General features: G+C 38.1%; 1 protein-coding gene across 3 annotated transcripts in view; it reads left to right on the forward strand.

The window, feature by feature from the left end:
- The window catches only part of ccdc88b (coiled-coil domain containing 88B), a 53,404-nt gene extending 41,801 nt beyond the window's left edge, over window positions 1-11,603 (forward strand). For all 3 annotated transcript variants that reach the window (XM_079671543.1, XM_079671542.1, XM_079671541.1), the window contains exons 24-27: window positions 304-449; window positions 5,778-5,885; window positions 8,014-8,165; window positions 11,081-11,603. In XM_079671543.1, coding sequence (XP_079527669.1) covers window positions 304-449; window positions 5,778-5,885; window positions 8,014-8,165; window positions 11,081-11,436 — 762 coding nt within the window. In that variant the 3' untranslated portion in view covers window positions 11,437-11,603. The remainder of the gene's footprint in view (window positions 1-303; window positions 450-5,777; window positions 5,886-8,013; window positions 8,166-11,080) is intronic.

The following is an 11,603-nucleotide window of genomic DNA, read 5'->3' on the forward strand; positions in this document are numbered from 1 at the left end:
GGCTGTAGTATTGGTATATTATGAGTCAGTTGATATAGAGTACAAGTGGAAAACTGCACTTTAAAATATAACCATCATTCTTGTTTTATTAATGCCAGTTTAGTTCAATATTTAATTTGTTAAAGAAAAAAGGATGGTTTTTGTTTTATTCAACAAGCTATTTATTTCTTTGTGTGGCAGTCAAATCAAAACTCACCTCATATCTGTTTATTTATCACAAGTAATAGCTTCAGGGAATATTCCACAAAGTCATTGAATGTTTTCCTTATTTTGTATTAACATGTAAGTATGTTCTGTGTGTAGCTCTTGACCCAGTTAAAGGGGAACATGGAGGAGGAGAACCGACAGTTAGCGGAGCAGAACCAGGGTCTGCTGAAGGAGAACCGAGCCTTAATGGAGCAGAGCCTGGAGCGCCGGGACCAGCACTACTCACAGCAGACGGAGTACCAGTCAGTACACACACACACGCACGCACGCACGCACGCACGCACGCACGCACGCACACGCACACGCACACGCACGCACACGCACAATAGTCCAGATTAAGTCTGTCTAGCTTGTCTTTAACTTTGTTTATCGGATTTTTTTGCAAATGAATTACATTACGTTTTGTGTTACTTTGGGGAACGGTAAGAAAAATACTAAAAATAATCAAATACGCCTTATTATTAGCACTATATACATAATAGTAATATTTATTTGCATTTACTTTATTGTCAATTAACTGAAGCATACAGTATTGAACAGGGAATCAGATATGTGTGTCAACAATATTGTGGAAAACAACAGTTATTATTTATTTCCAAGACATAAAAGCACTTGTTAAAAGATTGAGACTGAGACAACAATTTCACAGTCTAACAGCACCCAGCAGGAGGCCTTTTGAAATGACTGTTAAAAGATTAATCCAAGATTTAAACTGGTTTCACCCTCTGAATTTAATAAGACATATTTCTCGAAAATGTCATCTGTTTGTAGCTTTTTACTTTTATTCTGGAAGAGATATTTTTTTCGTAAAGGGTTATTTCTCCCCCTTTAACGACTGATACAAATGTCACTGTTAATGAACACACATTTCATTCAGCACCCCACCACCAGGATTATCGACTGGTGGCTCTCCGATACAATTGCATGATAAACAGCCATGTTCACATTTCATATTCTAAATCGGCACAGTTATTATAATAAACAAAGGAATAAATCACACAAATTAAAATCCCCATTGCAAACTGGGATTAACAGGATAATCAAGAATCCAAGATGTAAAGTTGGATTTTGGTTTGATTAATATATGTAAATTGTTGCAGGATATCAATTCAGTGAGTGGAACAAACAGATGTTGCAGATTTCATACAGATAACTTACAAAAATATAGTTTTTTCTGATTTTTAAGCTTGTTAAGAATAATTTTAGGGTCAACTTTAGGTAGCTGAAGGTCAAAGTCACTGGGTACTTAATATAAATCATAAATAGTACTATGGGGGAATGTTTCATGGAGTGGGTTTACATTTTATTTAATCCTATTGATATAGGAGGACAGACAATACATGGGCAAGAGCTCACAATGTCTGGACACATATAACTGCATACTGTTCTGATCCACATTAATAGCAGTAATGCACCTAGCAAAGTCAAACTAGTAAAACACATAACAATCTACCATCGAAAAGCAAGGAGACACTGAAAAGCTAGTAAACATGGATTTAAACTATGCAAGGTCAAAATATATAACTGTTAGGTTCAAGGTCCAAGGTTCTTTATTTGTCATACGAACATAGCTACAGAGTAGTTATGTCGATGAAAATCTTAGGTCACAGGCTTCTCCAACAGTGCAACACAATAATACAGAAAAACAGAAAAATATAGTTCAAGTAAATATTAAAAAGTAAATACAAAGAGAAAAACTGTTTAAAAAAAGTGAAATAGTGAAATAAGAGTCTATATGCAAGCTATTGGAATGATATATTAGATAAGATAAATAATTACTAAGCAGCAGAAGAATCTTATGGATGTTATTACAACAGTTCAGGTGTTTGACAGTCTTATTGCCTGTGGGATGAAACTGTCTCTGAATCTGGTGGTTTTTGTCCGCCAGATTCATGGAACCAAATATTAATTTTTCTTTGAATGTTTTACGAGTAATGAGTTGTACTACAACTTAATTGTTAGGTCTTAAAAAGTGTTTGGGTAAGAAGCATCACATGTAAACTTGTTGTTCACATAAAAACTGACTACCTTTACCAAGATGGGGTACTGGTGATCCAACATCAAAGGCTTACTGTGTACTGTGTCTAATTTTTTATCTGCAGAGATTTTTTATCTCTTTCAATTTACATCTTAACACCTGAACATTGGGCAAACTGAGGGAGGAGTTCAAACTGCTCTAATCAATATTTTCAAATAGATCCAATAACTACAGGTGTCTTTGAAAGAGGGTTGTTAGTAGTCATCACCCAACTCTTCAGCTCCCTCTGCTCTAAAATGTTTTTTGAATTAAATATGTTTAGCTCGAAGCACACGATGAGTAAGGGGTTTCAAATATTAAGCACTGTGTTAGAAGGAGACAGGATTTGCTGTTCACTGTGGGAAAGATCTTCAAGGGAACAATCCTAAACTCCTCACGCTCCGACCTCTAGGCGCACTCATGCTAAATGTGCGAGGGCTCAGGGCTGTCCAGATGTCAAATGTTCAAGTGCATGAGGGCTCTGATTCATGCTTTTCAACACAAACATCGGACCCTTTGTGAGTCCCCATGTCTGCAGATTTGAGGGACTTGCCTATAGTTCACAGCCATGAAGACTCTTTGTGTTGGGGTTTTCCTGCCCCAAACAAAATGTACCAAAATAAGCATGGATGGCGTAGGGAAGAAATCCGCTAGGACTGGGACATTAATATTTAACATTTACAATATTACTAAAAATAAAGAAAAATGAGATCAAATTGTGAACAGTTGTAGCCAGAGTCAAATGCTGCTTAAGGGACACTTTAAGGTTTATTGAACCAAATTATGCTATATTAATATACGCCCTACTTTTAATTATTCATTCATTATGCATTTAATAGAATATGCATTTCCTAAGATACTGTAAAACATTTTTGGAAACCACACAGGACAACAGACTTGTTATTGCTTATACTGTAGTTTGTAAATTCAGAACTTTGTAAAAAACAAAGTGTTGCTCACCCTGTAAGGTAAAAGCCTGAATGATGTGAAAATCTGGCATTTGAGAGCACCTTGAGATGGATAGATGCAAAAAGAAAATCCTAGAGAGTACTTGTCAAATACATACCAGGGGTGTGTTTTTATGGCGATGCATTTTTCCTTGTAATGTTTGATGTCATGATGGTGAGTCCCTTTTATCCTGTTTGGATAAGCAGACTTGATCCAGTGTCGCTCTCTCCAGTCCCACTGTTCATTATTAATTAAAAAAATATTCGAACTTTTAAAAAAAGAGTGATGTTTTGTGGGAATAAATTAGTAATTGTTCTCAAGTAAAATAAAAATAAATAAAAATCTGTCGGGCTCTTGAAACCATTTCTGAGTACCCAAAGGTTTTATGCTTGTTCTAAAAGCTTTAACCGAAATATCAAAAGATTCCCTGACCAGCATTTATTTTCTGAATGAATAGATTAGAGTTTTATCACCCCAGTGTCTGAAGTTCAAAACCAAATGTGTACTGTGCTTTTATAAACCGCAGTGTTTATTCCTGCAGTTCTGGTTATTTGAGCACAAACTGCAGGTCTCTGTTCAGAGCCAAGTGCGCTGCGGTGTGGTTCATTAGGACTGAGAATGTAATCCAAACTAACACCAGAACACAAATCCAAACAGGCTGGATGTTATTGTTTTATAACCTGCAGTTTCCCTAGCTTAGAAAAACAGGAAATAAAGAATGAGGTGAAGGCAAACTGAGTCCGACTGAGGCGTATTTTCAGCTTTTTATTTGTGTCCCTTAGTGGAATGAGAAGCTTAAAGACAAGATCATCATGAAAAGATAAAATAACAAACAGTATGACCCAACAGTCCAATGACTCTGCTGATTTAAAGACTCACAAAGTGAAGTGTGTGGCAAATATATATTTAAGACCTTGGGAAGTGCAAAAGACAGTTTAGATGTTTGATTTACGAAGTCACTTTGTTGTGAGTGACGCAGACCAAATGAGGCAGTGACTTTGTCCTTCCAAGCTTAATGTTGCAGGAAATGTTCTGAATTCAGTGAGCAAACATGTGAGGAGGCCTCATAAACTTTCATGAAATAAATCGAATAAGCCTTCGAAAGAGCTTCATCAAACTTTTAAAACGTATTTAATAAATGAGATCCTCATCTGCTGCTCGATTTTTGAAGAGGTTATCCAGAACAGATGTTAGGAGAAAAAATAAACAGCGCTAATGGCCAACTTATTCAATAAAAAAACATCCAATAAACTAGACTTACCTATCAGAAAACGAAATAAGGAGTCTAAAAAATGTAATACTTACCCGGTATAATGTTTACCATGTTCACCATCTTAGTTTAGCGTGTGCTAACAAATGCTAATTGATATCTGATACCTGATATCATAGAAACACACCTGTGAGTTTGCATTGCAGATATATGGTAAAAAGAAATAAAAGAAGGATATCCAAATGTTTTTGCAATTTTTTTGTGTGCAATCTGCATTAATGTTCACAGAAACTCATCCAAACAGTAAACATTAGGTGCAGTAGTGTTATGAATTAGATATCTTCCTCAAAACCACAAATGAAAATCTCATCGTTTCATTACAGGAAAAGTCTGGCTAAAAACAATCAAAACGAGTTTCTGTGTTTAGTTAAAACATACATACAGTACTGTAAGGTAATACAGTATCATAAAATGCCATGTGTGATACTTAAACATGTGAATGGGTAATATACAAAGATGTGTCTTCTGTTTTATGGCAAGGCATGGCAATCATCTTTATGGTGCAGACCCTGCTTCTTTATTGTCCACAACAGTATTTTTTGTTCAGTATCATTTCAGTATTTTTTCAATAGTTGAGATATTTCAGTCTTGACCACAGCGGTGTACTCGCTGAACAACGGACCAAATGTCATCCCTAGATTCATGCCGCTAGCATGGCTAAAAATGTACCCGAGGCTTTGTACTGACCGTTGCTCACCTTGAATAACCTTCCTGATCTTTTCCGCTCACTGCTGTGCGTCAGTAACCAGCGGTCAGCTTATACTGTCAGACTTTGGTTGAGAGTCTTTTTTTCCCCAAGCCATCTTTTCTGTGGCATGCTATTTCTCATCAAAGTCCTGCTTTGTTTGTCCTCACACCACAGCTCAATCTCTGAGCCCTCTGCTGAACAACCACACATTTTCAACATCTTGTCATTGCTTCTTTTATTTTTCTTTGGATTCATTTGATTTACATGTTTTTATTGTTTTATATAATAGTATCTTACATTTATATAGTTTTATTTGGCCTCACTGTTCGGCTTTTCTTATTTAGCTATGTATCCTGCTGTTGCACTTTGTACACTGTTTTTAAAGGTGTCATACAAATTGGATTATTATTATTATTATTATTATTACCTTCCACACACAGTCTCTCTTGTGATTTGTTGGTTTAAAGAGAATCTAGTAAAAAAAACAACACAGCAGGCTTCATTTCTCTGTAGTGAGTTTACGGGAACTTGGTGATTCATATGCCATCAGCCTCGCAATAATCAACGGGTAACGAATGCATGAACTGAATCAAGCAGGCCTTCCTACTCAGCTGCTTTGTTCTGATGCTTTGTGTGTTTTCCTTCAGGGAGAAGCTGAGCGAGCTCCGTCGGGAGAAGCAGAAATTGGTGGAGAAGATTATGGATCAATATAGGGTCCTCGAGCCGAGCATGCAACCTCCATCCAGCAAAGCCAAGTACTGTATAGAAATATATATACATTTACACCGTTTACTGTAGCTTACTATTTCTGTGCATCTCAGTACATTAAAAGATAGATGCTTTATTGATCTAGAGGGAAATTAAGGCTTCCAGTTTCTCATACACAACAAAACAGAGATACACAGAGGACTAAAAACAGCAATACAGAATAAAATACAGCATTGATAGTACAGTATGTGCTAATAATGGTAGTATTGCAAATGTATGTTGCTTAAAAAGTAATAAAACATTCAAGCTTACCTCATAGTCTGAACAGAATAAAAACTGTATTTTTTGTGCACAAGTTATGTTCCATTGGGGCCACAAACTGTGTTGGTTGTTAGCCTGCATTTGCACTTCATACTTGGAATCTGCAATGTAAGATGTTGAGGTTTCAGAGTTGTTACAATGTAAGTTTATACAATCCATATGATCGAAAGCTGTTTTTACATGTTATTATTCAATAAGGTAAAATAACCTGGCATGATAGCTGATTTTCTAGGAGAATGTCTCTTTATACAGTTGCAAGAAAAAGTATGTGAACCCTTCAGAACTTCCTGGATTTCTGCATAAATTGGTCATAAAATGTGTTCTGATCTTCATCTAAGTCACAACAATAGACAAACACAGTCTGCTTAAGCTAAAACCACACAAACAATTATATGTTTTTATTGAACACACCATGTAAACATTCACAGTGCAGGGTGGAAAAAGTATGTGAACCCTTGGATTTAATAACTGGTTGACCCTCCTTTGGCAGCAATAACCTCAACCAAACGTTTCCTATAGTTGCATATCAGACCTGCACAACGGTCAGGAGGAATTTTGGACCATTCCTCTTTACAAAACTGTTTCAGTTCAGCAATATTCTTGGGATGTCTGGTGTGAATCGCTCTCTTGAGGTCATGCCACAGCATCTCAATTGGGTTGAGGTCAGGACTCTGACTGGGCCACTCCAGAAGGCCTATTTTCTTCTGTTGAAGCCATTCTGTGGTTGATTTACTTCTGTGCTTTGGGTCGTTGTCCTGTTGCATCACCCATCTTCTGTTGAGCTTCAATTGGTGGACAGATGGCCTTAAGTTCTCCAGCAAAATGTCTTGATAAACTTGAGAATTGATTTTTCGGTCGATGATGGCAATCTGTCCAGGCCCTGAGGCAGCAAAGCAGCCCCAAACCATGATGCTCCCTCCACCATACTTCACAGTTGGGATGAGGTTTTGATGTTGGTGTGCTGTGCCTTTTTTTCTCCACACATAGCGTTGTGTGTTCCTTCCAAACAACTCAACTTTGATTTCATCTGTCCACGGAATATTTTGCCAGTAGTGCTGTGGAACATCCAGGTGCTCTTTTGGAAATTTTAAACGTGCAGCAATGTTTTTTCTGGACAGCAGTGGCTTCCTCCATTTTATGACCAACTTATGCAGAAATCCAGGTAATTCCAAAGGGTTCACATACTTTTTCTTGCAACTGTATATACAGTTGTGTCTCCATGTATAGTTTTTTCCTTTGCATTGTGGTTTCCATCATGTCTATTAACCTTGGTGTATGAGGACAGTCTCTTTTTGTTCCTTGTGTGGTATCATATATTTCAGGAGGAGGATATCAGTGTTGTGCTGCTCTCATGAGGGCTTGTTTCCAGAAATCCATCAAAATAAGAAAATAAATTGGTAAACTGGGACGCAATCATCTCAGTTCATATATTGCTGTCACTTCAGCTAAACGCCCAATTCATCCAGATAAAGCTTACTTTACATTTGTGGGACAGCTGGAAATACTTTTTACATAAACAAACATTTATTCATTAGTATTGTTGTACACATTTGCCAAAATGTCATGCATTTTGTCTCTAGTGCTACCAATTAATATGGTAATGACATTTTAATTATAACATTTCCAAATGGATTTTTATGACATCTTGCTACAAAGTGCTCTTTTTGGCATAATAAATGACAGTTGGCACCTTCAGCGACATTTTATTCCCATTTTGAAAACATGCAGCCCTTGTTACACTTGGCATCCTCCAAGTGTTTTCTGGAAAATTAAGGCTTTTTTTTGTGAGCATGCACACACTTACTATAGCCCATCCGTCTTTGTAAATGGTCCCTGCCCTCTGTGTCCTCGCAGGAAATCTAACTGGATTGCGGACAGGATGAAGAAGCTAATCAAACCCCGGGGAGGAGGAAGAGACGGACGCGCCCTCTTCACCGCCGCAGGCAGCGTGGAAAACCTGGCCGACAGCACTGAATTCACATCAGACCCACACACACCTCACCCTGGTGATACCACACACACACACGAACACACACACACAGCCCAGCACACTACGTCTCTTTCTCTCAAACACACAACACCAGCCGAATGGTTTTCACAAAGATATGCTCACATACTCACCCCATCAAGCGAGGCTACAGGCATGCATACAAATCATCTCATGACTACCAAGTGTGGTCTGCATTGATACCGCTCTCTTCTGCTAAGATCTCTCCCTGCAGAGAGCCGAGACTTACTGAGGCCGGCTTTCTCTGCTAACCATATGTTGAAAGCAAAGGATTCACAAGGCTTCATCCTCTTTTTATACACCTTGACTGTGGAATGAATGTTACTGTCTGAGAGAGGGGGAAAAAGGTCTCTGCAGACACTTTCAAAGCCAAGATTTAAGCCCGAACTTGCTTCATTGATATTCCTTTCTCTCTTTTTGACATACTGTTGTTGCCCCTTTTTAATGTTATTTTCACTCACAAAGTTTTTTTAATATACCGCCTAAAGCCTGCTTCCTTAGACACACACTGGGAGGTATTTCTGTTCTTCAACAAGAGGATTCCTAGCTTTTTATTGAGCCTGTTTCTCAGATAGATTATATCTCTACACAGAAATCATATTTTCACATCCCAGTTTAATTGTTATAAATAAATGACTTGTATTCTAATCTGGAGATTGTTTGAGCCAGCCTAGACATCGAGCCAGTCAAGATATATTGCACTTATGGCTTGTGTCTGTTTATGTTTGAGGTGACATTTCCCATAACACCCACATTTAACCCTGAGGCCAGCCGGCTTTATGTCAGGTTAACTTGACCTTTACCCCTGGTCTCTGGTCAGCTTTCAGGATGAAGCCAGGCTAACAACTCTCTTACGCACCGAGGCACAGCGAGGTCTGCCACAGCAGCTCCTTATCCAATTAACATTAAGAATGATTTAAAATATTTAAATTTGACATAATTTAATGTTTAATGTTATGATTGCCTTTTTGAATATAAAGGTCAGGCTTCCGTGTTGAGCTGTTTATTCAACTGTGATTTAAAAAAAATCTTTATGCATTTTAATAAACCTAGAATTACAGTTTTTATAGCACTATGAACACAACTTGATTTTAAAGTTACATTTTCACCATAACAAAGCATACCATACATCAGGGCTATTCAATTAGTTTGGAATGGGGCCGGTTGATGAAAATGATACAAAGCAAGGGGCCGGGAAAAAGATGGCTTGAAATATGAGCAATCATATTAAGAGCTTCAGATACAGTAAATACTAGCATAGTGGAGTGCATATATTGTGTTTACCGTAATTCAATCAAACAACATAGCCCCAAGGCCTTTAGAGATCTAAATGGCAAGTTCAGAACTCAGTAGGCCTACTGTACATGTGAAGCTAATTTAACCATCAACATAATTTTATTTGATTTAATTTAGGTGAAATTATCTAATCATTCACGCAGAGATGCAATAAATGACAGGAGTTGTCACTACAGTAGCTAGAAGGTGGGTTCGAAACCCGAGCCCGCAGAAGTTTTCAGGCAATGTCTTCCCCTCTATCTCTCAATTTAACACCCTCTCTGGAATAAAGGTCCAAAAACAAATCTTGAAGAAAAAGGAAAAAAAAGTAGATACTTTTTAACATTATACTCAAAGGGCCAGTAAATATCACCCCGGGGCCGGATTTGGCCCGCGGGCCGCCAGTTGAATAGCCCTGCCATACATCATAAAAAACAGTTTGATGCATCCCAGGAAGAATCGCATTTGACAATGGGTACATTTAATTATTTGAATTGCACAATACAAAAGCGGTTTTGAGTGCTATACATACAAATACAAATACCAGCAGCAATATTATTGCAAATGATGTAAACAGACATCCATACATCATAACACACACATACAAACAAGCTTATCTGGGAAAATTTGGTTTGTTCACTGAAGAAATTGCTCCAGTGAAAAAGGAAGTCTTTATTTTGGATTTGAAAAATCCTACTGCAGCAAGACTAAACATCAGCAGGTGAACTCATCCACTCTTACTTAAATACTTTAAAATCTGACTGGATTTAGAAAGTGTTATGGGCACATTCAGGTGATTCAACTTTGTGAGAGATCTGCTATGGGTTATGAACTGATTGTAGATGTACAGTGGAGACCAGCAAGTGCTAATATATTGAAATAAATTAAATACTTAACATGTGTGTTTAACTTAACTACAGGTCCAAAGCATGTGCATATAATTGTTGGTGTACTGCTTATGATTGCAACATAAGGGGTTGAATTAGATTATAAAGCTTTATTAATCCCCATTGTGGACACTCATTTGCAAACAAATCAATTAATTCAGACAACAAACAAAGGGCTTAGCAGCAATACATTCACAGTCAGCAACACAATCAAAAACGTACACAGTACAACAAATAAATATAATACCACTTAATTCACAGTACTTTTCCTCCTCAGCAGGACAGGGCTCTTTACAATTACACTCACAAACATCCACACACAGACAGCCAGATGGTTGACAGAGCTGCCCGTCCGTCCAACAGTAACATGTGCCAGGAATCAAACCACTAACCCTATGATAAATGAAAAGCAGTTCTACCACATGAGCCACAGCCATCACATTTCTTTAATTTATTTTCTGCACCCGCCCTTGTTTGATGTCCTTGAAATTGCATTTGCACCTGAAGAAAAGGTATTATGTTCATTCCTGATTGTGCTTTGAAGATGTTTTGTAGATTAGTCCCACCTGGTGCCCCACAGTGAAAGATAAAGCGTAGAGCAAAAACAAAAGTTAAAAAGGCTTTGGGTGTTGATTAAATGAGCCAATGATTTACTGATGTCAAAAATATTATCACCTATACATCACCTCCCTCGCCTTTGTACACATATGGGTTTTAAGTACTAATAATTTTTCATCTCATTCTGTTTCAGATCCCCGCAGTGCTCCCGTCTCTCCCTCTCCCCTGAGAAAGACTCCGTCCCAGACAGAGCAGGACATCTCGGCTCCCGGGACTCCATCCCTGCGCTCTGGCTCCGGGGCCCGTCGTAAACTGGGATCCCGTCACGGTTGGGGTCTTGGATTGACCAGAGGAGGCTCTGGAGTATCCCAATCCTTCAGTCCTGGGGACCACAAAACACCGCCCCTCCTGAGGGTACGCTCTGACCACAGCAGCTCCAGTGTCCTCTGGGAGGGACAGGGAGGCGAAACAAACACAGACGCACTGCTGAACAGTCAGGAGAGTGTCGAGGCGGATGAAGGCAGAGGTGAGGTGGAGAAAGTGGATTAAGGAGAATGTACTTACACTTTCAAACACCTCTCCCCAACAAATCATTTTGTCAGATTTGTGTCCGATAATATTTCTTTTTTTTTTAAGAGAAAAAAATATTAAGAACATGCCTATGTTTTTTTCCGAAAGAACTGTGCATTTATTAAAATAAATAAATGACTTGTTCA

Source organism: Notothenia rossii (genome assembly GCF_949606895.1).
Source record: "Notothenia rossii genome assembly, chromosome: 3".
Classification (NCBI taxonomy): Eukaryota; Metazoa; Chordata; class Actinopteri; order Perciformes; family Nototheniidae; genus Notothenia; species Notothenia rossii.